At 49.3% G+C, this 26891-nt stretch overlaps 1 protein-coding gene across 1 annotated transcript; it reads left to right on the top strand.

Annotated features, from left to right (window-relative positions):
* The first annotated feature begins 2933 nt into the window (after positions 1 to 2933).
* Positions 2934 to 15875, top strand: LOC311586546 (cilia- and flagella-associated protein 337-like). The gene is made up of 8 exons (XM_084762621.1): positions 2934 to 3007; positions 3239 to 3292; positions 3635 to 3718; positions 6781 to 6846; positions 10168 to 10401; positions 11502 to 11584; positions 14262 to 14354; positions 14925 to 15875. Coding segments are annotated over exons 3-8 (522 nt in total). The 5' UTR covers positions 2934 to 3007; positions 3239 to 3292; positions 3635 to 3673; the 3' UTR covers positions 14926 to 15875.
* Positions 15876 to 26891: the final 11016 nt, after the last annotated feature.

Below are 26891 nucleotides of genomic sequence, written 5' to 3'. Positions count from 1 at the left end.
GGAACTGTTAAGACAGAGAAGAAGGTTCTCCGGGTGATAGAAAGATGGAAGCTCGTGGTGGAAATAGCTCGTGGACACCCAGAGCTTTTCCTTCAGAAGCATGGTCTACTTGTGTTTATTGGGGTTCAGACCCAGGACAAGTCCCTGAGGTGCCTATTTAGCAAACCAAAGCGGACCTGGCCTCCAGGTTCTCCCAGCATGCCTCCTGTCTACAGGGCGGTTTCCTTGAGCCCCTCCTGTGAAGTCTTTGATCCTGCCCAGGAGCTGCCCCCAATGAACCTGCATTTGTGTACTTTAATTGGGCTTGAATCGGCTCATTCCTTGGTGGAGGCAACCTGTCAGTGTTGTTGAGTCTGTTTTTGAATTCTTGGGCTCAAATGATCCTTCTGTTTCCATCAGCTGAATAGCTGGGGTTATAGGCATGAAAATCCACCAACCTGCTCAGCCATTTTGAGAAATACATTTGCTTTGTAAAAACCTGCAGTTGCCTGGGTTAGTTTAAGAATGAGCACATTTTATGTAACTTATAGACTAATAAAGTATTTATGTTGTATACTTAGGACTGTAAAAGCTCAGAAGATGACAATGTGAAAAATTGAAATAGCAGAATGTCTTCCTTTTGGGCCTCCAAATTTAAGGAAACTGATTTTCAGATCTTAAAAATGTATGCCCATCTCTTGCCATGTATGCCCAATGTACACGCAGAAGTCATCTGTGTCCTCCGAAGTCTTCGCCTTCCCTCTGAGAGTTCAGCTCACATATTTTTCCATCTGTGTGACCTGTGAGCCTGGGGAACACCAGCTTCTGTGGATGTCGGGGAAACTTTGGTTGATGAAAACTGTGAATGCGCTCACTGTTGTAGTATTGATAAATACTATGCATCATATATGACATAAGGAGATTTATTTGAAGGAAGGGGAGAGGAGTTAGGACCTGAGCGAGTCACGGGGGGGGGGGGGGGGGGAGCGTAGCCGACTGCTGCCTTTATCTGGCCTCTGAATGGCGGTGCCAGTTGATGACATCAGTTTGCTAAGCAACCTAGAAGCAAGCCATTGGGATTGGCTTGTGAACTAACAGTCCTCCCTTTTCCTATAATTCAGGAAAATGCGAAGCTAGGAAGGGGAGTGTCGTGTTCAAAAATGACTGTTTCCTGCTGACTTGGAGGCGGAGACATCTTTGGGGGCCTTAAGAGAAAGGGGGTGGGGATGTGCTGGTGCAGTCCTGGGAGAGGCAGCTGTTTTGTTTTCCTACTATCCAGGATCTGTGAGAACATCTGCCGCTAGGAAGGAAAGTGCAGGTGCAGCTGACTGCAAGCCTGTGAGCACCTGTGGGTGGCTGCTTCAGTGCCGTCCTGATGTAGGAGACACTGGACTTGACAGGCGACTGCAACATATAAATGGGGCAGTAGGTTAGGGAGAAAAAAAAAACTTAGGTGCATATTTGAAACTTTCAGGCTCATGGTTTTGGTAGTTGGGGGAGGGGAGTCCAAAAACCAGGGAAAGGGGGAGGAATCACACCGTCTGGAATAGGGAGTAGCTGGGAAACTCAGGCCATTGATCGGCTGTACTTCTCTGGAGTCCATTTGACCTCAGAGCTGGATCCGGGTGGATTTCCTGCAGCTTCCAAGAATCCCTTTTACGTTTACAGAGGAGATAAACTATAGACATGTTAGCGTCACCATTGTTTGCAATCTGCAGTGACGTACACATGGTAGAAAAAATGGCAGCAGACACACATCTTTGGCTTAGCAACACAAACACTCTTCTGAAGTGAGCTCAGGGAAGGCAGAGGCAGCCCGTGAAGTAGGGGGGGCAAAAGCTCACGTGAACTTGATTTTCAGCGTGAGCACACACAATGAAAAAGGGGCGTCTTACCTCTATCCAGAAGGCTGGACGCATGCAAGTCAAGCATAGTGAGAAATGTTTAAGTCTATGCTTAAAAGACAAAACGAAGGAAATTTAAAATCTTAAGCTTGGACCTATGATAGTGGATCCTAGAGTGGATTTTTAAAAAATCACAGCCAGATTAATAAGACAGAGCTCCACTGATTAATGTCATGTCTTTTCTCTGATCATGGAAACAGCCCCTCAGATTGACAGGATCACCTTCCGTGTGTTTTTAAATACCATCCAGATCTTCCATCTTACTGGTTCATGACTGTTCATGGGTCCGTGTTCTGCTGGAAGACCCCTACAGGGATATTTTTAGAGAGTTGGGTTTTCCAATTTTGATCCTTCATGAACACAAGTTCAAAAGTATCTATGGGTCGCCGGGCGTGGTGGTGCACGCCTTTAATCCCAGCACTTGGGAGGCAGAGGCAGGCGGATCGCTGTGAGTTCGAGGCCAGCCTGGTCTACAAAGTGAGTCCAGGACAGCCAAGGCTACACAGAGAGACTCTGTCTCGAAAAACCAAAAAAAAAAAAAAAAAAAAAAAAAAGTATCTATGGGTCGTTCCAGATGGAGGTTGAAAGATATCTGCATCTTATTAAGATGGTAGTTTACCCAACAGCTTTGGGATCAGCCTGAGTTTAGGGAGAGGGCACCGCTTTGGAGATATGTAGACATTGATTACATATGAGTCCGTTAGAGGAAAGGCCAGTTTCTATGTTGTTGCCAGTCATAGGATAACGATTCGACTTAACTCGGGTCCTAACCTCTGCCTTTCCTTCTAAGGCAGAAGTTTAGGCATTTGAACTTGTGGGAAAAAAAAAGCCATTTTTGATAAGGTAGTCAAGAGACTGGGGTGAGAGCCATACGCTGGTGACCTGCTTACTGAGCTGAGAATCTGCCTCTTTGCCACCAAAATGTTCAGACCAGGAAGAGCTGTTCTTCCCAGAATGCCTCCTGGCAACCTTGAATTTGGGCACAGGAAGTTGGATGCACAGGGGCCCTGGGGCAGGGTCTGGTCACTGAACAGTGTCCTTAGGACCATGGCAACGTCTGCTCACTCTGCCCTTCCCCTCTTCAGTCCAGCTTCCGATGCTTTGTCTTGTTTTTCTTTCTCCAGGTCAGTACCTACCCTCACCCTCCCTTGCATCCCCTTTCTCTTCGGCCTTTTCTCTCCACCCAACCTGCTCCCAGAATTTGAGACTTTGAACAGTGAAGTGGCAATAACATAGCTGCTCAGCCCTGTCATCGGCTTTATGGGAAGAGAAATTACCGGCGACCGGAAGTTCCATTTAGCGGGCTTTGTTCATCACGCTATTGATTGTAATTTGTTTTCTTTTGTTTTGGTGAGATTGAACACCAATTGACCCTGGAAGAGCTACAACACTTAAGCGTCCTCTTTCAGGTAGGAACTGGCCAGGTAGACTTTTAAATACCTATTCTGGGCAATTTGACTCTTTACTAGACACTGGATTTTTCAGTAGGAAGTACAAACTCTACATTTCTATAAAATAGCCATGAAGAGTGATGATTTTTGGATTGCTGCTTCTTGATGTAATTAAAAACAAATTGTTTTTATTTTAGCCAACTCAAAAAGTTCACAAAACAGATCCTGTGGGAAATCATCAGCGTTTCTGTGGGTCTAGTTAGACAGTCAAGTCCATGGACTTCAGCTCCTCACCTCTATAGAATACATGTCTGCGAGCTCCCAAGCTGATTGCTGCCTTTCTCTTTATTTCTCTTGTAGGAACATGAAAAGAGAGGAAGTCGCCTACTGGATGTGGAAATGTTCAAACGCATAATGAAGCAGAGCATGAGGTCGCCCGGCAAAGTAAGTGGGTTTTGTACATATCAGATCACGGAGGCCACAGTTAATGCTGTGACCACATCAGCCAATTAGGGCTGAGCATCTCTGTAAGCTCTCTGTCCACCCAGCTAAAACCCGCCTGGTTCACTGCGCAGCTTACTTGGGAAAGGGTTTTAAATTACTCAGTGCATTGGAGCAATGAGACATTTCAAGCCTTTGCTTAGGAAGGAAGCAGGGCTCGCTGGGTTATTCCTGATTTGTATGTATGTTTTATTCCCAAGACAACCACTTACTTCCTCTTAAATCTTCCTCTATTTCCCTCGCAGCTAGAATCAAATGGTTTACTCGGTCTCTGCCATTTTGCCTAGCTCAGAATACAAGCTTTTCTCTTATCTTCTTAATTTCCTTTTGTATCCTTTGACAATTTTGAATACACATCGAGGTGGTGTGAGTGGGTATGGCCCCTGTGTGTGAGTGCTTGGCCATAGGGAGTGGCACCATTAGGAGGTGTGGCCTCGTTGGAGGAAGTGCGTCACTGTGGGGGCGGGCTTTGGGGGTCTCCTATGCTCAAGCTTTGCCTGGTGTGGCACACAGTCTCCTTCTGCTGCCTGTGGATCCAGATATAGACCTCTCAGCTCCTTCTCCTGCACCACATCTGTCTGCACGCCGCCATGCTTCCCACCAGACTCAATGAAATGTTTTCCTTTGTAAGAGTTGCTGTGCACCAGGCTTGGAGGAGTACAGCTATCATCCCAGCACTCAGGGAGACAGAGGCAGGCAGATCTCTGTGAGTTCGAGACCAGCCTGGTTTACAAAGCAAGTCCAGCACAGTCAAGGCTACACAGAGAAACCCTGCCTCTAAAACAAAAAACAAAAACAAACAAACAAAAAAACAACAAACAACGAACAGACAAACAAAAGTTCTGGTGTCTCTTCAAAGAAATAAAACCCTAACTAAGACACATATATAATACATATATTGTATTTTGGACAGTTTTCACATCTACCCGTTGCTCTCTCTCACCCCTCCTCCATTCCTACTAAGCCCTCTCTGTTCCTAAGAACCTCCCCCTTCTACTTTCATGGCTTTGTTGTTGTTGTTGTTGTTTTGATATCCTGCTGAATTTAATTAGGATTGTTTGCCTGAGCATGGGTGGGGTTGGTTTCTGAGGTGAGGACCACTTACTAAAGACCTTAGGAGCTGGGTTGGGGGGGGGGGGGAATTCCCAGGTGCAAAGTGCTTGCTGCAGAGGCACAGAGCTGAGTTCGTCTCCCACATGTAAAGAGCAGTGGCACACATCTGTAACTCCAGCACAAACAGGGGCAAAGCCAGGAGACTTATGGGAATGTAGTGGCCAGCCAGTCTAACTACACTGGTAAGATCCAGGTTCAGTGGAGATGCTGTCTTGAAAATCAAGGTGGGGGCCATAGAGGGAGATGCCCAATGTCAACCCATGGTCTCTGTAGGCATGTGCACACATGTGCTTGCACATCTCCACGTGTACTCACACATACACCAAGCCCATAAGATTTTAATCATGACATAAGTTATATATGATAAAGGACAAGCTGTTTAGGTGCTGTCCGAAAGAGTTCACTTGTTATAGAAGACAGTTCACCACGAAGGTCTTCGATCTGGGGCCGGAGGGCTGGTCCACCCCATCTGTCTCTTAGCTGGATGAGCTTCATTGCTGCTCTTTTCAGTGGTGAAACAGGGGAGGAGCTGCCTATTGAACAGAGCTGCTCTGCCACTCTGGGGACTGGAGGAATGAAACCCTCAGAGAGCCTCAGGCCCTGTGAGTAGAGAGTCCAGATTGGTAACTCTTAGAGAAGTGATAAAGGGCTTCATGGCTCCCCTGCCAAATTTTACTCAGCACAAACAGATCCAAAAAGTGCAATGTGTGTGTGTTTTGAATTCTCCTGGTATGAGATAGATACCCCTCCACTCCCCATGTGGGGTAGGGTGTGTGTGTGTGTGTGTGTGTGTGTGTGTGTGTGTGTGTGTGTCATGTGTGTGTAGTAACAAAGAGGCCAGAAATGATGTTGGATCCCCTGGAGTTATAGGTGGTTGTGAGCCACCTGATGTGGATACTTGGGAAGAGCACCAAATGCTTTTTTTTTTTTTTAATGTATGATTTCTCTGTCTGCATAAAGACCTGCGTACCAGAAGAGGGCATCAGATCCCTTTTATAGATGGTCCTGAGCCACTGAGTGGTTGCTGGGAATTGAACTCCAGGACCTCTAGAAGAGGAGCCAGTTGCTCTTAACCTCTGAGCCATCTCTCCAGCCATCAGCAAACACTCTTAGTCACTGAGCCAGCCCTCTAGCCTGGATCTTAGAGCTTCAAATTGAGTGTTCTGAAATGAGCGACTATTATGAAAACTTGACAGACAGAGCCCAAACAATTTGTCCTTTATCACATGTTATTCATGCCATGAGGGCAACCTTGTGTGTGTGTTGTGTCTGTTGGTTTAACTGCCATGGCGGAAGTCCCTCAGTCAGTGAGATGCAGTTCATGTGAGGTACAGAGTTTTGCCCCTGTATCTTTCAGCTCTGGAGCTCAGGGATTGGCACATCCTTGGTGCTCACTGTGTGGCTTCTCAGTAAGTTGACTGACACATGAAGGAGCAGCTCAGTACCCCTCAGTGACCTGCATGGTGAGGCCTGTTCATCCAGTAACTTGTGAACCTCAGCTCTGGCCTGAGTCCAGCTTCCTCAGGAAGGTTACCCCTGCCACAGCTATGGGGTGGCCCACATCCTCATGTGCACCCCTTGCGTCTGCCACCTCACCCGGAGGCCTTGGAGGGACCACCAACCTCCTCCCCCAGACATACTGTGGTCTGGACAGGCAGGCTGAATCTGGGCTGTGGGTGCCGTACCCTGAGCTTCTGGTTTTCTGTTCCATCTCTGATCCCAGACTTTTTATGAGGTCATCCCCTGGGGTGATTTGGTTTACTCAGACAACCATTCCAAAGACCTCATTGAATATGCGTTCATAGTATTGTCTGAAGTCTGGCACATCCGTATGTACCTCTTCCCCCAATTATATAGCAAAATCTATAAACCTTTATTTTTTTTCTCCCCAGAGTATTGATCAAATAGAACAACTGTTCATGAAGATTGACTATGAGGCAGTGGGAAGAATCCAGTGGGTAAGTTATGTTTTTGTATAACTCCAACTTAAACTTGGTCAGGAATGCACAGCACACATCACTCAGAGGCCTGTTTAGTCTCTTTGGCCGACTCGAAGCTGAACCAAAGTGCTCAGTGGCAGCTTTCAAGTTCTCCTACGAAGGAGCTCAGCTGGCAACCTCAATAGCTCAGGCATGCAGTGGAAGTTTCGGTTTCTTTAAAAACTCAGTTACGTTATGCAAACATGGTTGTGTTTTAATCTCTCGTGTGGGATGTGGGGCTGATTCAGATCGTCCGCAGCAGCAGACTATTGGCCTTGTGCAGGCTCTGAGAGGCCCTCTCTGCCAGATGCAGTTAGTTTAATTCCGAGGACCCCGGAGAGGGAATAAATGCCAGAGCCCGGAGAGAGAGACAAGAGGCTTGGAGAAGGAAGGAGGACGCCGCTGCTCCTGGTTGCCGTTGATACAGTGTGACGAGAAGTTGGAGATATTCTGAAATGAACATTACACTTGCCCTCGAGGAGCCACAACGATGATGATGACCCCTAAACAGCAGAAAGTAGCCAAAGAGACCGACACCCCATCCTCCCCACCAACCTTCCTCTCCTTCCTGGTGTTGGGGTTTTGGAAGGGATTGGGGAGGAGAAGAGAGAAAGAGACATAAGGAAATAAAAATAAAAATAGATTTTGTAAGTAAGCCTACACAGGCAGGCTCCACACAGGGTACCCTAACACCAAGAGTTGGGCCCACGGTCCGCGCTTTACCTAATTGCCAAAGAGGAAACATCGAACAAGAAATCCCTTGGGTGCGATGGCTACAGGTGGCCGGTGCTGTGAGCCTGCTCGGTTTTCAGTGTCTGCTTATGAAGAGGTGAGACGTCTGCTTTCAGCTTTCTTGGTCACTGTACCCATCAGCGCCCTTCCATCCTCTGGGCATGAATTATGTTTAAAAACGACAAATTGAGCAGCAAGCAATCTTGATTCAGGCCTTTGGCCAACTCACCGACCCAGTCAGGTGCGAGTGCATTACAATTGTCATCAGTTTTAAAAGGCGCGTTCAAAGCTCTGGTTCACAAAAAGAGAGCTAGTGAAGTGGGGGTTCTGGAAACATGGAGAAGGAAAAAAAAACCCAAGAGTCCAAAATTGCTCTCCCTCACATCTCAGGTTCAAGAGCCCTACTTCTTTTCCTTAACCCACAAAGTGTCTTTCTATTAGCACCCTGCTAAGATCAGAAGTGGGGCACACGAAGTTGGGTAAACAGAGGCACAAGGCCCTGGCCAGCTACTTTTTAGGTACTTGGTCTTTTTTTTTTTTTTTTTAAGATCTCACTTCAAATTTATTAGTAAAAAAAAAAAAGCATAAGGCACTGGTCCTCTGCAATAGTGTGTGGGTATGTAACATCAGTGCATCCGTCTTCACATTGGAGGACAGAACCCTTTTCCATGGGGCCTTCTTGGAGCGGGGGCGGGGAGGGGGGACCTGGGCATCTTTGGGAGCCTGAGCTGGGGCTGGGGCCTCAGCCTTGGTTTGAACCTTGGCCTTTGGTTGGCAGAGCCAATGACCGCTGGCCATACAGCTTGGAGCCCACTTCTCAAGCTTAGCATTAGCCATGGAAGCAAGCCAGCTGAGTTTGTGCCTGCGGCCCTTAGGCATCTTGGGCTTAACGGCCTTAGGCTTCACAGGGCCTTAACAGCCTCTGCACGGCACTCACGCCTATGTGTTGTTTGCCTGCATCTTCTTCAGGCCTTTCTTTTTTGTACTTCTTGGCAAAGAGCATGTTCCTCAGGGCACCCTCGTAAGAGATTTGTATCTTTGAGACTAAGGTCTTCTTGCTCTCTATTGGTTTTTCAAGACAGTGTTTCTCTGTGTAGGCCTAGCTGTCCTGGAACTCATTCTGCAGACCAGGCTGGCCTTGAACTCACAGAGACCCGCCTGCCTCTGCCTCCCAAGTGCCAGGGCTAAAGACATGCGCCACCACACCCAGCAATGAGTGAGGTTTCTTGAGTCGTTTCTGTGCCGTTTTCGGGATTGGTGGTGTGTGGTGTGGCTCTTGTGCAGACTTAGGCATCTCTGCACAGTGGCTCCCAAAGTGCCTGGGACCAAGAAAGAAAGAGGAGATGTTTGTGTTTAACTGAGTCACTGGACTTTTCTGTGCTTGAGCCTTGCAATCTGTAAAATGGGACAAACTATATTCCCGCTGTGAATTGAAGTGAAGGCCTAAGGTGCGTGGGCTCATGCCCGGTGCTCCATAGGAATGCTAATGCAGAACACGGCTGCTCTGGCAGGAGATCACATCCAAAGACCTTCTAGGTCTGTGTGATCCAGCTGGAATACAGACACGCCTTTAATCCAGGAGACAGAGACAAAGAATCTGAGTTCAAGACCAGCCTGGTACAAAACTAGTGTCAGGTAAAGAAAGGCTTAGGTTCAGGCATGGTGGTAAATACCTTTAATCCCAAACAATGGAGGTAAAGTTAGTTTGTAGAAGGAAGCATCCATGTTTGAAAGTGAGGTCTAATGAGTGGCAGAAAAGGTGATGAATCAGAGAAGATTTGACAGAATAGGACATGCCCAACTCTCACGGGAAGAGAGAGGAAAGGGAAGCTACTTAAGAGGCAGTTTTACAGAGAGAGGAGGCAGTTTTACCAGGTCAGTAATTGAGAGATGGGTTGCAGAGAGAGAACTCAGGTGAAGACAGAACGAGCCAGAAAATGAGAAGAATCTAGAAGTTTAGAGCAGATTGCTGAGTTAGTGTGACGCTAAGCAGAGCAATTCCGGGCCAAGAGAGAAGCCAGATTAAATCAGTCAGCTGGGAGAAGAGTTTAAGCCAGAAGAGCTGAGTTGATCCAGCCAGCCCAGAGCTCAGAAAGAACAAGTAAGGGTGAGCTCATTAAGCAGTAAGTCTCAGAGGCTGAAAATATCTAGGCCGAGGTATGGAGGCTAGAAACTTCCAGGACTAGGCCTAGGTTAGCAGATGGAGGCAGTAAGCCTCCCAGACGTCAACTGAGCCAGGAAAATAAAAGTTACTTTTATAGTACATGGCTAGAAACAACTGCCACCAACCGTTGCTGAGATGCCCACCTCTCGCCCACACCCACACTTAGAGGAAGAGGGAAGCCATAAGAAAGGAAAGCAGATAGCTGGGCAACAGACCCCGAGGCCCTGACGAAGGCACCGGGCAGTTACTTCCCCCCAAGTTGGCAATGGGTACTAGCAGTTACATCAACGCTCAAGAAGAGTTTTATCCATTCCTGGGATGGAAGAGCGAGTTTCTGAAAGACAGATAGACAGACAGACAGGCAGACAGACAGAGGGCTTAACCAGTTGTCCTCTGCTCTCCAGGACGGCTTCTGCACTTACTTGCAGCTAGAGTACTCGGAGCAAGCGAAGGCCGCGGCGCGCCAGACTCAGGCCTCCCTCAGGCTGCCTGCCATGAAACAGAGGTTGCCGTCATCCGGGAGGCCCGTGCTGCGCATCCTCTCTATGCCCGACGACACCTTAATCACCACCCAGGAAGACGGAGTGATTCATTTCTGGTCCCTGCAGCTGAAGTTGAAAAGAAAAAAGCCAATTTTTGTACGTGATTTTCATTTGATAAGGATGCCAAGGGCAACCATTCGATTTTATTTGCTATTTTCAACTGCTCCTTAAGTGGCAGCGGGGGTGATTACATAAAATTGTGCCCTTGAATATAATATATTCGTGGGCAGATTTGTGAACCTGCGGACTGCAAATGAAACTCGAACCCTGAGTGGAGTACAAGATGATGCTTCGCTTTGCTTCTAAATTTGGGTGGAATGATGAATTACACACGCTTCTGTCATGTAACTTCTCATGTGTCTTACTGAAAGACAACTGGAACGGAAGCCCTGCCCCTTTGTGGTGATGCCCCGCCCCTTTGCGGTGTTTTGCGGTGATGCCCCACCCCTTTGTGGTGATGCAGCTCCGCTGAGGTTTCCCAGCATGCTTTTGGGAAGTGTAACTAGAAAAAGGAATGCCTGGCCCGGTTTCTGCCCCACCCCCACCCCCATGCGTCATTCAATAAATATTTGAGCTCCTGTGATAAAACAGGCTCTGTGCTGGATGCTGGGGGCAGAACACCCCTCAGGAAGGGGAGAACACTGAATTAGCTCTTCAAATGCAACAAGTTCCTCCTGTTGAAGGAGAAAATCAATTAAAGAAAATTTTTAAAAAATTAAAGGGGCAGCCAGGCATGGTTGGTGCACGCCTTTAATTCCAGCACTTGGGAGGCAGAGGCAGGCGCATCTCTCTGAATTCGTGACCAGCCTGGTCTACAAAGAAAGTCCAGGACAGCCAAGGATACACAGAGAAACACTGTCTCAAAAAAAAAAAAAAAGGAAAAAGAAAAAAATTAAAGGAGCTGGCTGGAGTGATGGCTGTGTGGTTAAGAGCACTAGCTGTTCTTCCAGACGACCTGGGTTCAATTCCCAGCACCTGCCTGGCAGCTCACAACTCCTTGTAACACCAGTTCTAAAGGGGACCTCCCAGAGCACCAGGCACACATGTTATGCCCATGCATACCTGCAGGCAAACACTCATACACATGAGGTAAAAGCAAAATCTTTTCAATAAAGAAATGAATTTGAATTAAGTAAGTACAGATATCTAAAGGCATACAATAGCCAATCGTTTATTTTCACCTGTCCGCCCTGTAGGGCAAGCCCTCCAGCCGGAAGTCCCGATGGGTGACAGACATTGCCAGCATGCCGCAGCACAACAAGCTAATCATCGGGGTCGGGTAAGTCCGAGGACTTGCACCCCCAAGTGAGCAGTCGTGCTTTGATGAGATGCGAACCCATGTCTGAGGTGACACAGACACACACGGTGTGACGCCGAAGTTAGAGCCCGTACGTCTGAACGGAGCTCCGCTTTGTGTGGCTTCATGCAGCAACGCCATTAGCTCAGCGGGCGCCCATAGAAAACACGTCTGGAACCAAGACAAGGCCACTCGAGGGCAGTGAGTCTGAGGACTCTCCAAGCACGCTTTATCTGGGTTGAATGCCGTATTCGTTTCTTACCCAGCTAAATTGAGTCTTGACCTCACTGGACTAATTCACAGAGTGCAGTACGCAGAGCCAACGTGGGTGCGCTTGCTGTCGTCACGCACTGCTGAGGCCCTGCAGGAGTGTGAACTGAGATTGCAGAGAGCGGGTGGGAGCTGGAGGAAGCCTGCACCCTGGGCTTTGGGGTGTGGTAACAGTTTAGGGGCAGGCTGAAGGGTTCCCAGGACTCTGTGTACCTACCATAGAAGCCCCTCACCGCTGGAAAACCCTCTCCATAGCTCTCTGGTGCTCTAGGCCTTAAGTACTCTAACCACTGCCATGACCAATTGCAGCCTCTCTCAGTTATTTTATTAGATATAATCGTTCATGATGCCTAATACTTTCTATATTTGTTAATTCATTATCAAAAATATATTTATTAAAAAATAATATAATTGATATGATCAATGCTACTACTAAGCAACAAATTTAAGTTTATAAATTCATCTCAATTTTGTTTTTAATTATATTTATTTTTATCAATTTTTAAAAAAATATTTATTGTTTATTTATGTGTGCTTGGGTTTATGTATGGGTATACCCATGTGAGTGCAAAGCCCAGGGAAGCAAGCAGGAGGTGTTATATCCGCAGGAATTGGAGTTAAAGGTAGCTGTGAGCCATGTGATGTGGGTGTTCATGGTGTTCGGGTCCTGTGGAAGAGCATCAAGCTGAGCCTTTTTTTTTTAGTCTATTTACTTTTTTAAAAGACCATAACATTTGCATCCATCTATTGGATAAAATATGCTAATCTGATATATGAATACTATATTAATGATCAAATTGTGACAATATTTACTTTGATTAATCATCAATAAAGTGTTAGTCATTTTTGTGTGTCACTGAGAAAATGAAAGGTATTTATAGTTTATTTTAAAAGGTTTTTTAAGAGATTTATTTATTTATTATTATGTATAGAGTGCTCTGTCTGCATGTACAACTGCAGGCCAGACGAGGGCACCAAATCACATTATAGATGGTTGTGAGCCACCATGTGGTTTCTGGGAATCGAACTCAGGACCTCCGGAAGAGCAGTCAGGGCCCTTAACCTCTGAGCCATCTCTCCAGCCCCTATAGTTTCTTTAAAACAATAGCTACCCTACTGTGCTATGGAAAACAAGGATTGTTCTTTGTGTCTTGGTATTCCTAATTTAAATTCTTTCTCCCACCTCCCTTGCCTTCTCTGCTGCCCTCCCTGGTGTCTAGTGGCCTCTATTCTGCTCAGTTCCAAGAGGTCCGTGTGTGTCACCTCCACCGACGAGAACACACCACTTTTCTTTCTGTGGCTTATTTCACTTGACCTGCTGACCTCCCCGAGTCTGGCTTTTGAAAAAGGATGCTCAGTGACCTTGCTGTGTATGGAGTCACCACAGTTCAGTGACTGATATGGCAGCTTATTAAATACTCTGAGCTGGCAGGGGCACACCACACGGGAGCCAGGGAACCACATTTGGACTGCACTGTTAGAGAAAAGAAGGGAGAGAACGTGGCATTTAGCAGGAGGAGGCCCAGGCCTGTGACCTGGGACAGAGCGTGGTGCCCTCGCAGAGTTGTTTTCCGTTCAGCAGCCCCAGAGTAGGCCAGATGCAGGAGGGCTGGGTCAAGGTACCAGTTGTAATCCAGGCCAGAGGGAAAAGGAGGGAAGACCAAGGTAACGTTTAGTTTGTGAAGCGCCTTCACTGCTCTTCTTCAGGTCTGACGTACTTACGTTCCCCACAGAAAAGCCTGTCATTCTGAGCTGTTCCCAGGCTTTGGACCAACCACTTCCTCCCGTGTCCTCCTGTGGCATCTCCGTGGTTCCCTCCCGTGTCCTCCTGTGGTATTTTCATGGTCTGTCTCTAACACAGAGGTTGTTAGGCTCCTGTTGTACCGAGAAGGGAACTCTGTGGAGAGCTGAGGTCTCCCGTGGCATCTCAGTGGTTCCCTCCCGTGTCCTCCCGTGGCATCTCAGTGGTTCCCTCCCGTGTCCTCCCGTGGTATCTCAGTGGTTCCCTCTGTGTCCTCCCGTGGCATCTCCGTAGTCCCCCCCCCCCCGTGGCATCCCTGTGGTTTGTCTCTAGTACAGAGATTGTTAGAATCCCATTGTACTGAGAAGGGACCTCTGTGGAGAGCTGAGGTCTGGCTTCCCTACAGCTGAGCTCCTGCCTGGGCAGCACAAAACCATGCCAGCCCCTGATGGAGAAGAGCCAGCTGTGTGGCCCGGTGTAGCACCAGCTGAAGAGATGTCACTTCCGGAAACCTGGGATTCAGGTCCCATAGGGCAGGGGTTTCACTGTCTGGTGCCTCCTCTTTACACGATCATGGGGCTTAGAACACTTCAGTAGAGATGGAGCAAGACGTCTCCAGTTGCCTCCAACCATGCTTGTTTTGAACAGGAGCCGGGAGCTGAGGCTGTATGAGCTCTCGAACTTGGAGCCTTACTGTCGGATTGGAGGCCTGGAAGCTGTGCCTCTGAAACTGGACTACTGGTAAGAAGGGCCACCATGGGAGGCTGCCTGTGCGTGGGCGGCTCACCACCCGGGGGAGGCTGCCTGTGGGCGGGTGGTTCACCACCTGGGGGAGGCTGCCTGTGGGCCGGTGGCTCACCACCATGGGAGGCTGCCTGTGGGTGGCTCACCACCGGGCACCAGGAACTGTTCCTCAGGCAGCACACACTAGGGCTCCACCTAGCCTGTTGCCCAGTTATGCTTAGCCAAGGGATCATTCTTCATCAAGCAAAGAGATGACCACCAAAGAACCAAAAAAATGGGTTGGGCAGTAAGTAGCGGGCACGCCTTTAATTCCAGCGCTCGGGAGGCAGAGGCAGGTGGATCTTTGTGAGTTGAAGGCCAGCTTGGTCTACAGAGCGAGTTCCAGGACAGCCAAGGCTACACACACACACACACACACACACACACACACACACACACACTGTCTCAAAAACAAAACAAGAGCCGAAACTGGTTTCTGAGTCATGTAGCTATAATATTTTAGATGTGGTTAGATTAATTTTCTTGAAACTCCACTCTGATCGTACAACTCAGCTTTCCTACCTACAGACTCCCCGCGCAGCTTTTGGATGGTGTCTTAGTGAGTTTCCTGTTGCTGTAATAGAATGCCTGATAATGAACAACTGATAAAGACAAGAGGTTTATTTGGACTTGAGGTTCTGGGGGCTGGGAAGCAGTACAGGGTGTCGCCAGCGTCTGCTCTGCTTCTGAGAGGGCATCCTGCAAGGGAAATGCCTCTCACAGCGACTCGGCCAGTCTTGGCCCACGTGACCCAAACACCCACTAGTCCCCGCCCCACAATGCTGTTACAACAGTGGGGAGTAAGTCCTAGCCTGAGTTTTGATGGGGAAAATAAGCATTCAAGCTACAGCAGGTGATATCACAGCCCCCTCGGGCTCCCCAGCCTCCAATTCTGAAACCGTTCTCCGCAGCTTGCGTGGTATCTCTGTGAAAACTCCCCTGGCACCCTCAGACCCAAAGCGCCCCTGGCCCTTGGCTGCGCTGATCCTGCCCCCAGCCACTGGTGTGCGGGTCCTGAGTGACTCACTGGTGATGTGGGCTTTGCGCGCTAGCATCTCTTTGAGGAAGGGCCGTATAGGACACTCACCGCGATACAGGCTGAGATGGCCACCCCTAGGTAGCTTTTCTACTCCAGGTCCTTCCAGGGCTCTGGGTGACATCTTAGCCCCTTTACCTCTGGGGAGCTGGGTAGGTGACATCTCTATCCACAACCACAGATCAAGGCCTTCTGTACGCAAAACCCCAGTACAGCACCTGGCAGCACGCCGCTCCCCCGGGAACACTGCTCTCTTCCAGCTCACGTGTGCTCTGAGGACAGAAACCGGGCCAGACAGTCCTTGCCCTCAGAGCGGTCCAGGCTCTTCCGGTCCGTTCTCTTACTGAGTTGAGTCGGAGCATCCAGCCTGCAGCTGTGTTTTCTGCCTTGAGCCCTTCAGTAGCCATAGCCCAGAAACTCATCAGGGATGCAGTCAGACCCAGAGACCTAAAAGACAGTCTGGTGATGACGTCATTCCCTAAAAGCCATAACCTGATGGCCCCACATCCTGTGGCAAAGGAAGTCTCAAAGTGAAGCTCAGGGTGCTGCCCTGCCACTCTGAAGTGGACCCCGCTTTTCTCTCTCTGTTTTCTAGCTTCCAGGCATATCCAACAGAAACCAATTTGGAACAACAGTTTATAATCTCACAGACTGAGCAGGCACAGGGAGGGCTGCGGATTCCATCCTTGGACCACTAGACCCCACTCCCACCCCCACCCCCATAGCTGGCCGGCTTGTTCTTTATGTGGCTCTAGCAAAGCAGAAAATCGAACCCTTGGACTTTATCTCGGTTTTATCTCACCACCCTCTCACACCCCGACCTAATCAGTTAGCATGTCCCGGGAGAGCAGAGTTCTGGGAGGTACAATGGTAGCTACTTACAGGGGCTGGCCGCTGGGGGGCGCACTAACCATGTTGCCTGAGTATTTTCATGGGACCACACTGTAAGCTAATGACCACCCACTCTGTCATTACCTACAATGCATGATTTCAGATGTAGCCCCACCTCTGTTTGGTTGTGTTCACCTCAGACCCTGAACATCTACATACAAACACAAAGCAGGAGCCAAATGGCTTTTTCCTTCTCTAGGATGGAGCCTGGGTGCTTGTGGACCCAGTACTTGGCCCCAGAGCTAGAGTCTCTGAAGAAATACTACAAATGAGTGGCAAACGCGTGCCTTGTGTAGCCTACAGGCGGCAAAAGTCGCTCAAGAGCTACTTTTGACAAAATGAATAAATACATTTAACAACAAGTTTTATTATTTTAGTCTGACCTATTACTAATTCAAATGCTCACTCGGAGAAATATGTTGACCTCTTTGTATGCTAAACAAGAGGCAACAGATACATACATAATACATACATACATACATACATACATACATACATACATACATACATACTTTTAAAACTGGGCATCATGAAATCAACCTATACCTAGGATTTCTTGAACAAAACATAAAATATGTTTTCAGAACCTCTTGTGATACCAATTTATTACAGAGAACAGAGGTTGGCCTCACACCTATCCTGAAGGGCCTCACAGGGCTGCTCTGCATAAAAGGGTTGCTCAACTCTTGAGCCAAGAAAGTAGGGACTTTTACAACTGGGGTCAAGGGCTTGCACAGGGGTTTGGGGTGAGGTACTCACCTTTCAGGTCCCTGGAGAGGTGGTGCTCACCAAAGCCTTCCTGAAGTAACACCTTTGTGTTGGAGGAGAAGGACAGGAAGTGACAGGGTGTGTTTATTGCAGTCTATAGAGCACAAGGAACGGCGGGGGAGCAGGGAGGACTACCTGTTAGAAGGGAAGACACAGCCAACAGTCAGGTCTGGTAATGAAGGGACAGAGACGGCTCTTTATTACCATAATCATATATAGATGTAGTGTGTGTGTGTGTGTGTGTGTGTGTGTGTGCACACGTGCAGGAGAGGGTACCACACCCTCTGGAACTGGAGTCACAGGTGTTTGAGAGCCACCATGTGCGCCCTGAAAACTGAACCCAGGTCCTCTGGAAGAACAACCAGTGCCTTCTCTCTGCTGAGCCACCTCTCCAGCCCCAGGATGTTTGCTTTAAGTAGATACTAAAGAAAACACACTCTGGTAACGAAATGGGGAGCAAGTTAGTGAGGGGCTAGAGAGATCCAAGAGGAGAGTATTCACAGCTATCTCGGGTTCCTCACTTGTAAAATGCGGAGTGGACATCAGGAGAGGGTTTTTTTTAACATTTTTAAAAAGAGTTATTTATTTATTATTATGTATACAGCATTCTGTCTGCATATACCCCTGTATGCCAGAAGAGGGCATCAGATCACATTATGGATGGTTGTGAGCCACCATGTGATTTCTGGGACTTGAACTCAGGACCTTTGGAAGAGCAGGCAGCACTCTTAACCACTGAGCCATCTCTCTAGCCCTCAGGAGAGATTTTTAACTACTGACTGAGGTGCAGGGTATACAAAATAACCAGTAACCTTTATCATTGCTATCCTCTCTGTGTGGCCTTAGCTATCCTGGACGCACTTTGTAGACCAGGCTGGCCTCGAACTCACAGCGATCCACCTGCCTCTGCCTCCTGAGTGCTGGGATTACAGGCGTGCACCAAGCACGCTGGCTGGCGGTGGGAAAGTAGCCAGTAGAGGTTACAACGGGAGTGTGGGAGAGGAGGAAGTGAAGGTAGAGTTTCCTGGGAGGCCAGCTGACTGGATTTATCCCACCCAGAGGAGCAAGCCGAAGAGCAAGGTCTGTGGAGACCATGAGCCTGGGGCCTGAGGGAGCCGAGGGACCAGGACATTTGTTGTTTCTCTTATTCTAGGCCAGACGCTCCTTAGGGCTCCTTCTCTTTGGCAGTCTCCCCTCATCCCTCCCCAGCACGCCTTAGGCTCCATGGGAATCACACACACACACACACACACACACACACACACACACACACACACACACACGCTCCACGGGATGTCCCTTAGGATGTGGCCCTCTGGCCTGGGACAATGTGTAGCCAGCTCGCTGGAGCCACCAACTCTCCCAGCAGTCAGGAGGTAAATGGGGAATGGTGCTGAAGGAAGCTAAGGCCCAAGGCTGTGTCCCCACCCCTACCCCCCCCACCCCACCCCCAAAGCGTGCTTTACATTCAGTGAGTCTATGAGTTCCCCAGGGTGCCACTTGTTCTCCAGTCAGGTTTGTGATTTGTGGGGTTGTTTTGTTGTGTTGTGTTTTGTTTTGTTTTGTTTTGCCTCTCTCCTGAAGTCCCCCACATGGATCCCCATCTTCCCAGCCAGAGACCTGTCAAACCTCACTGAATCCATTGGATTTATCAGGGAAGAAATTCTACCAACTGTCTCCTCCTCCTCCCCCTCCTCCCCTTCCTCTTCTCTTCCCATCTACCTCCCCCCCCCTCTCCTCCTCTTCCTCCTCTTTTTCCTCCTCTTCTCCGTCTTGTCTGCCTGCACCCTGCCTTCCCCATTGCCAGACCCGATTTCCTCAGCCCTGGGCTAGCTTCTCCGGGTAGGCTCAGTCACTCGAGGCCACGCCTCTTAACCATCTCCCTTCCCTTCCTTGTCCATAAACTTTACATTCCTCACCAGATCCAGCCGGTCTGCTAACGAAAGCACTACTGGTTCCACATATTGAAAAAAAGAGGCAAGAAAACAAAACAAAACAAACAAACTAACAAAACCCAACTCTCTCTTTCTAGTGCAATTGCTCTGCTAGTTAACACCACGCCTTAGTCTGTTCTGTGTGTGGAGCACCCGAGACTCGCCCAGCACACAGGAAGGACTGCATCACCACACAGCAGAGCGCTGGCTCAACCCTCTCCCGTCTCCTGTGAGGCCAGGACTGCCACCACAGCCCCTTCCCTCCTTCCTTCCTCCTAATTAGCTGCTGAAGGCTGCCCCTCCAAAACACCATTAATGCATCAACCCAAGGCCTCTGTCTCTGTGTGACACTAGCTCTGTCACAGCTCCGATCATGGTTTCAGAGGCTTAAGCCCCCTCCAAGCCCCGCCCCCAAGCTCCATGCATTACTTAGATGACACTGAATGTCAAGGAGGCAGGTAAGTGTGCAGGAGGAAGATGCTCACTCACTCATGGTAGACAGGAAGCTACTGCCGACCACTGTGACCTTGTGAGGCCCACTCCCCAGTGGCTTACTCAAGCCAGACCAAGCGTTCAGTATGGGAGCCTGTGAGGGTCATTTCACATTCAAAACAACACACCCTCTTTGGGTGCTCACTGCCTTCCTCCCCACAGTCTCTTGTAGCTCTTCCTGCCTAATTTTCCTCCAGCTCAGAGGCCTCATTTACTCATTTACTTCCCTTTATGCTATCCTGCCACGTCACCGTGCCCTCGTTCTCCCGACCGTGCAGGATACCCACTCCTCTTGCTCTTCCTGGCACCCCATGCTTCCTGGCACCAGAGGCGTTGTGATCATCATTATTTCCTCCAGGGAGACCCTCCCTCCTCTAGGGAGACCTTCCCTCCTCTAGGGAGACCCTCCTTCCTCTAGGGAGACCCTCCCCCTCTGCGCTCTGCACTCCTCACTCAGCGTGCTCACCCTGCTCTGAGAGGCCTTCTCCCACTCCCAGAATTCTTTGTGACTCTCACCCACGTCATTTACCTCCACGCCACTTTGCATCATGTGACTATCTTATGTACGTTAGGCTCCACTTTTTCATTATATGTCTCCCCGCCACTAAAGCGCCAGTGTCATGACAGGAAAGTCCAAATCCGTCATTCTCCGACGGTCTAGAATGAACGGGGGATGGATTGGAAGAGTTCCCAGAGTCTGCCAGGCCCTGCGCTAAACGCCACACTCATTTATCTGGAAGCAAGGCACGATGGTTAATTTGATTGGCAGCTTGATTGGATTAATAAGTGCTTGGCCAGTTAGTAAAGCTCCGTGTGTCTCTGTGGGAGTTTCCAGAGGTCACGGGATCCTAAGGACTCCCACGTAAAGGATAATTTGATCTCTGGACGGATTCATAGGTGGGGGGAGGTGAAGGGCAGGTGAGAGGGCCTCGGGGGGAGAAGAAAGTAACTGGAGATGGATCTTTGGGGCTCTATCTTGCCCAGGCCCCATTCTGCCCCACTTCCTGTCTTAACAGGAGCTTCTCCCCGGCTGCTGCAGATAGCTCAGCATCCATTCCCCCACCCCCTCATCCTCCCCCCCTCCCCAACCCCCACAACCCCCTACTCCCCCACCCCCTACCGTCCCATCCCCAACCTCCACAGCCTCCTTACTCCCCCACCCCGCACCCTCCCACTCCCATGCCCTCCCACTCCCCCACCCCCATACTCTCCACCCCCTCAACCCTCACACCCTAACTACTCCCCCCCCCACCTCCCCCTTCCCCCTGCCTCCCCCTCCCCCCCACCGTACTCCTCCAACCCCCACCCCGCCCCGCTCTCCCCACCACAATATGCCAAACTCTCCGGAGCTGTGAGCAGAATAAACATGACCTTGTTCACAGCAGTGCAATCGATCCTCCGTGGCCTCCGTCTGCTTCGGTTCCTGCCTCCATATTCCTGCCTTAAGTTCCGGCCCTTGATCTGTGCAAAGGACCAAAGCTTCTGAGATGTGATAAGCCCCTTCCCTTAGCTCCCCCGGTTGCTTTGGTTCACAGTTCTAGCACACCAGGAATGAGTAGGACAGCAGCCATAAGGTGGAAGGAGGAGGGCGGCAAGTGGGAAGTGCCAGAGATGAGCGTGGTGGTAGTGCTAGGGCTGAGACAGGGAGCCCTGTGGCCTCCGGGGCTGACCAGAACTAGTCACGGCAGGGACTCTAGTCAAGCAGCCACAGGAATGGCAGCCCTCTGGGAACCTAGGAGCTGTGTGCAGGCCGACCCGGGGTTGGGCTGAACCATCCAGTCAGTACGGCGATGGTCCAGGCTGCGTGTTGCTTGACACACAGCAAACAAGGAGAGCTTTATAAGTGACCTGCACTCCAAAACAGAGGTCACTTTTTCTTGGGCGCAGGGGCTCCCGACAGAGTGCAAAGAGATAAAAGCGCTGTGCTATATCAACACGGAGTCTCTGAGAAACCGAGGGTCGAGGGGAGCCGTGAGACATAGGAAAGGCTGGAGAGTGGCAGGTCGCTGGGGCTACGGCAGAGCAGCATTGTGGTGTGACCTGGAGGGAGGGAGAATGTTGATTGGCCACTGTATAGCCAGAGTCTCGAGGTTGTGCCATGTCAGTGCCCCTGGTGTGTACAAGCAGAGTGTGTGGTTGGCGGCTGGGAGTTGCTCGAGGCTTGATAAAGCCCTTATGAGTCTGATAGTCCAGGCACTTATAATATGTTAATGAGGAAAACTGGCGGGAACTGGCTCCAGGAGAATCCAGCTCACAATCTATGAGTGAAGACTCCCTTGGTGCCCAACTGACCTTTCCACAGGGCATACCTAAGACCGTTGTAAAACACAGATATTTACATTAAGAGTCGTAACAGTAGCAAAATTACATTATGACGTAGCAACAAGATAATTTTATGGTTGGGGACCACAACATGAGGATTTTGTTTTGTTTTGTTTGTTTGTTTGTTTGTTTGTTTGTTTTCAAGACAGGGTTTCTCTGTGGAGTGCTGGCTGTCCTGGACTCACTTTGTAGACCAGGCTGGCCTTGAACTCACAGCGATCCACTTGCCTCTGCCTCCCGAGTGCTGGGATTAAAGGTGTGCGCCACCATGCCCGGCGAGGAACAATTTTGAAGGGTCATACATAGTATTAGAATGTTGAGGCCCACTGCCCTAGGTGGTAACCACCCACATGAGATATGATCAGTCAGGGGGTTAGAAAACTTAAGTGGAGGATCTGGAGAGATGGCTCAGCTGTTCTTGCAGAGGACTCTGGTTCTGTTCCCAGCAGCCACGTCAGGACTCATAACTTCCTGTGACTCCAGTTCACCCATGTCAGGACTCATAACTTCCTGTGACTCCAGTTCCAGGGGACCTGACACCCTCTTCTGGACCCCATGGGTACTGCATGTGTCTGGAGCACATACATACACACCTACACATAGCATAAATAAACTTTTAGGAAAGACTACTGCTATGGACTAAGAAGAGCCAGGTAAGGGCATCAGGGTGGCAATGCGTGAGCAGTAGTTCAGAGAGGCGGGGTTAAAGTCACGTGATTGACAGTGGCTCAAATGCAGCGCTGTGAGGGCTGAGCCCAGAGAAGTCAGGGTCAAGGGCAACTACTGGAAAGAAGAGGGCTGAGCCTCTCTCTGTGGGCTTTGTCAGCATGGAGACCACCATGGGGGCAGCTGCTGTGGGAGCTGTCAAAAGGCCACAGTGTAACAAAGCGTCCTTTCTTTTCCCTAATGGGAGAAATGGAATATGTTTGTGTGCTAGAGGGAAGACTCTAGTACAAACTGGAAAATAGACACTGTAGAAGAGGAAGAGGTGAAGATGAGGTAGGACCCAATGCCTGGGTCAGGGCTGGCTTCTTGGCAAGCATGGCTGGTCAAGGGAAGGCTGAGCTGGTAGGTCCTGATACTGTGTGTGCTTGTGTTGTGAGAACGGGGGAAGCGGGGGGAGGCCTTTGAGGCAGTTTCTCCATGCTACAGAGAGTTCCTGCATTTGTTAGGTTTTGCCAGTTTGGTACAAACTAGGGTAGAGTCACCTGGGAAGAGGGGCTGACCCCATCCGACTGGTCTGTGGGCGTGTCCAGGGGACAGCTTCTTGACCGATGCTCGATATGTAAGGGACCATCCTACTGTGGGCAGCACCATGCCGAGGCAGGTGGGCCTGGGTCGTATAAGAAAGCTAGCTAGGGCTGGGGAAATGGCTCAGTGGATAAGAGCACCACCTGCTCTTCTAAAGGTCCTGAGTTCAATTCCCAGCAACCATATGGTGATTCACAACCATCTGTAATGCCATGTGATGCCCTCTTCTGGCCTGCGGGTGTGCATGCAGGCAGAACACTGTATGCATAATAAATAAATAAATAAATAAATAAATCTTAAAAAAAAAAAGAAAGCTAGCTAAGTGCGCTAGGGTGCAGGTGCCTTTTCAATATCTGCGTTGATGGGGTTTCTTATGCCTCTGCCTCTCTTCTCCACTCCTTATTTCTTCTAATCCCTTCCAACCCCCCCCCAACACTAGGTAGGAGAGAAAGGTGGTTAGTGGGGAGAGGGGGTGGAGTTATCTTTGGCTACTTCTGGCTGGTTAGGGTCCTGGGTTCTTTGGGGCAATACCAATCTCAGTCGTCAGGACATCCAGCAGTCCAGCAAACAGCAAAACAGCAAACAGCAGATGAACCAGCAGACTTCTTCCTCCTCCAACTGTCTCCTCAAAGCCTTCTCCCCACCCCCCTTCTGATATTTATTCCCTCTAAGAGTCCTCAAAGACCACACCCCTCTCCAAGCCATGCGAGGCTATTATCAGCTGCGGATACACTAAGGCAGCCCCATATCCCACACTTGGGATTCAAACAAATACATATTTACATATCATAACTGAGTTTTGTTCTTTTTTTTAAAGAAATCAAAACACAACTACACTAGGGGATGCAAGCCAGAAAGCAGTGTCCCTGCCTCCACGCTCCTATCTGGAGTTCTTGCCCTTGGCTTCTCTTATAAGGAACTGTAGCTACCCCCCTCTCTTCAGGTCAGTGTTTGATCAAAGCAACAGAGAACGGACCCTGAGCATGAGGTAATGGAGATTTGCAAAGGAAAGGAGAAGTCAAGTCAACAGGTCTTAGAGAAAGAAAGATGAGGACCAAGTGCCTGGAGCCCTCAGAACCCACTAGCGGTTTGCAGCCATGAATTTGATGTCAGACCACTACTCAGTCAGTTCTGCGCTTTGTCTCCGACCACATTTGCAAATGGAGGAAGGAAAAGGGCCATTTTTCACCTAGAACACCGCTTTGCTAAGCAAGGACGGCTAGAAAAAGAAGCAAAGGAGCCAGGGGTGTAGGGGACCGCGGCTCTGCTCTGCTGTGGGGTTGAAGCCAGGCAGGAAGTGGGGGCTGTGCACAAGAAGCGAGGGGCCAGGAAGCGTGTTTGTATCCGTGTCACATGCAGCATCAGAGCTGGGTAAGGGGGAGTGTCCCACTTAGTACCAGTGAGAAAGTCTAGGTAACAGCAGACCAGAATTGTTTAAAATTGATACTAAAATCATCAAAATATATAGGAGGTTTTTTTCCCCCGATTCATTCTGTTGCTGTGACAAATCTCAGGACCAAACTAAGCAGAGGAGAGAGGGGGTTCATTTCAGCTGAGGGGCCACAGTCCATCCTTGAGGGAAGTCCGAGCCCAAGCGGGAACTTGAAGCACAGACCATGGAGGAACGCTGCTGGCTGGCTTGCTTGGAGAGCCCAGCTTAGCTAGCTTTCTTGTCCTGCACAGGATCGCCTGCCCCCGCAGTGAGCTGAGCCCTAGCCCCCACCCCCACCCCCAGTGATTGACAGCCCAGGCGGCCTCTCGCGGACAGATCCTCAGGCTGTTCTGCTCTGGGTAATCCCTTCTCAGGAGATGCTAGACTGGGTCACGTGGACAGCAAAAGTTAACGAGGACAGCGGGTAACAAGGAGCTAACTTCTCTGTTTAGGCTCTTTGGTAGAAATACGCGCTATAGAGAAAACCAATTTTCTGGCTCCAAAAGGCAGTTTTAGCATAAAACCAGTTGCGCTGCCACCACCACCACCGCTGTCGCTTCCGCCGCCGCTGTTTCTCTTCTTCCAGATGTATTTATTTTATTTTATGTATGTGAGTGGCTTTGCCTATGTATCTGTACACTATACGCACGCCTGCTGCCTTCAGACGTCAGAAGAGGATGTCAGATGTCCTGGAACTGGAGTCCTGGATGGCTATGAAGCATCCTGTGGGTGCCAGGAACTGAAGCCCGGGGTCCTTAGCTGCTGGGCCGCCTCTCCAAGCATTACAGAGAGCAGCCTCCTTAAGAGATGTGATTGGGGGACGGAGTGAAGAGATGGCTCAGTGGTTAAGAGCACCGTCTGCGCTTCCAGAGGTCCTGAGTTCAATTCCCAGCAACCACATGCTGCCTCACAAGCATCTCTAATAAGATCTGGTGCCCTCTTCTGGCCTGTATGTGTACATGGAGATAGAGCTCTCATGGACATTAAATAAATAAATAAATAAATAAATAAATAAATAATTGAGATATGAACGAGATCCTGCCCTTGCTGCTGGCTCAAGCAACCACACCTTCTTACCTGGTGTCGTCAGTGTCCTTCCTCTGTGACTGAGCATGCCTTTGCCAGACACCGTGCTGGTGAGCATGACGGGCCTCATCCACCAAAACCTCAGCCGTGTCTCACTTCCTCTGCCCAGGGATTGGCACATCACCCGTGCTCAGGAATAACCTTTCAATGACCTCTCCAAGGACCAGAAGGAAGACTGTATATACTGCAAGCGTCCGTGGTCCTCAGCAGAAAACTCAATACTGTTAAGATGCTCAAACACCGAATCTGAGCCTCTGAGGCCCTTTGCTCTTGGGGCTGAACCTGCTTGTTCTAAAGCTTATTCGGAAGAGCAAGTGTGTGAGGGATGCTAAAAAAATGTTGAGAAAGAGCAACAGGGAAGCCAGCGGGAGCAGGGAGATGCAGGAATAGAGGAGATGGCAAGCCAGAGAGACTATGTGCTAAAATCCAGATCCCCGACTACCAGGAAAGCTGTATAGCAAGCAAGGATGGCTTGCTGTCACGGCTAGCTTCCAGGGTCTGGGTCCAGGCTGTGTTAGCCATGGAGACAGCGAACTAGGGAGCGGCGTTCCTCGAGAGCAGCGGTTCTCAACCTTCCTAATGCTGCGCCCCTTTAATATAGCGCCTCATGTTGTGTTGACCTGCGAGCATAAAATTATTTCGTTGCTACTTCATAATGTGATCTGATATGTGACACCGCCCCCCCCCCCCCCCCGCTTGTTTGAGAACCGGTGCTCTCTGGCCTCTGGCTTTGTTCCTGCCTCCACGCTCCATGGGCCTGCACGCAGAAATGAACACAAATTGGTTTTGGGTCAGCATTTTACCACAACAGCAAAGAAACAAACTAGAACACATATGATCTAGGGATGAAATAAGCCCCTGCGTCTGTGTTATCTATGAAAGTAAAGTCTAGGCACGGTGACATTAAAGCTCAAAGGCCAATGGGGGGAGGGGGTGACGGAGAAGAAGGAAGAAAGAAAAATAGCAAAAACAAATATTTTTGAAAAAAATGCCACAACAAAACCTAATATTTGCATGCTAATAAAAAACAAATAAAAATTCCAAGTAAAGCAAAGATCTAAATGTTTTTAAGTTGTATGCTAGGGGGGAAAAAGAGAATTTCTTTTTGTTGTTTTTCTTTTCTTTTCTTTTTTCTTTTTTGAGATAGGGTCTCACTGTACAGCCCTGGCTAGCCTAATACACGCTGTATAGACCAGGCTCGACTCAAACTCACAGCATTCTACCTGCCACTTCGACTAAGTACTGGGATGAAAGGTCCATGTTTCCATGGTGGGTCAGGAGAA

Source organism: Acomys minous, assembly GCF_964271855.1.
Source record: "Acomys minous genome assembly, chromosome: 16".
In the NCBI taxonomy this organism is placed as follows: Eukaryota; Metazoa; Chordata; class Mammalia; order Rodentia; family Muridae; genus Acomys; species Acomys minous.
Note: the sequence above shows the minus strand (reverse complement) of the source record. Positions and strands in the feature narration are given on the sequence as shown.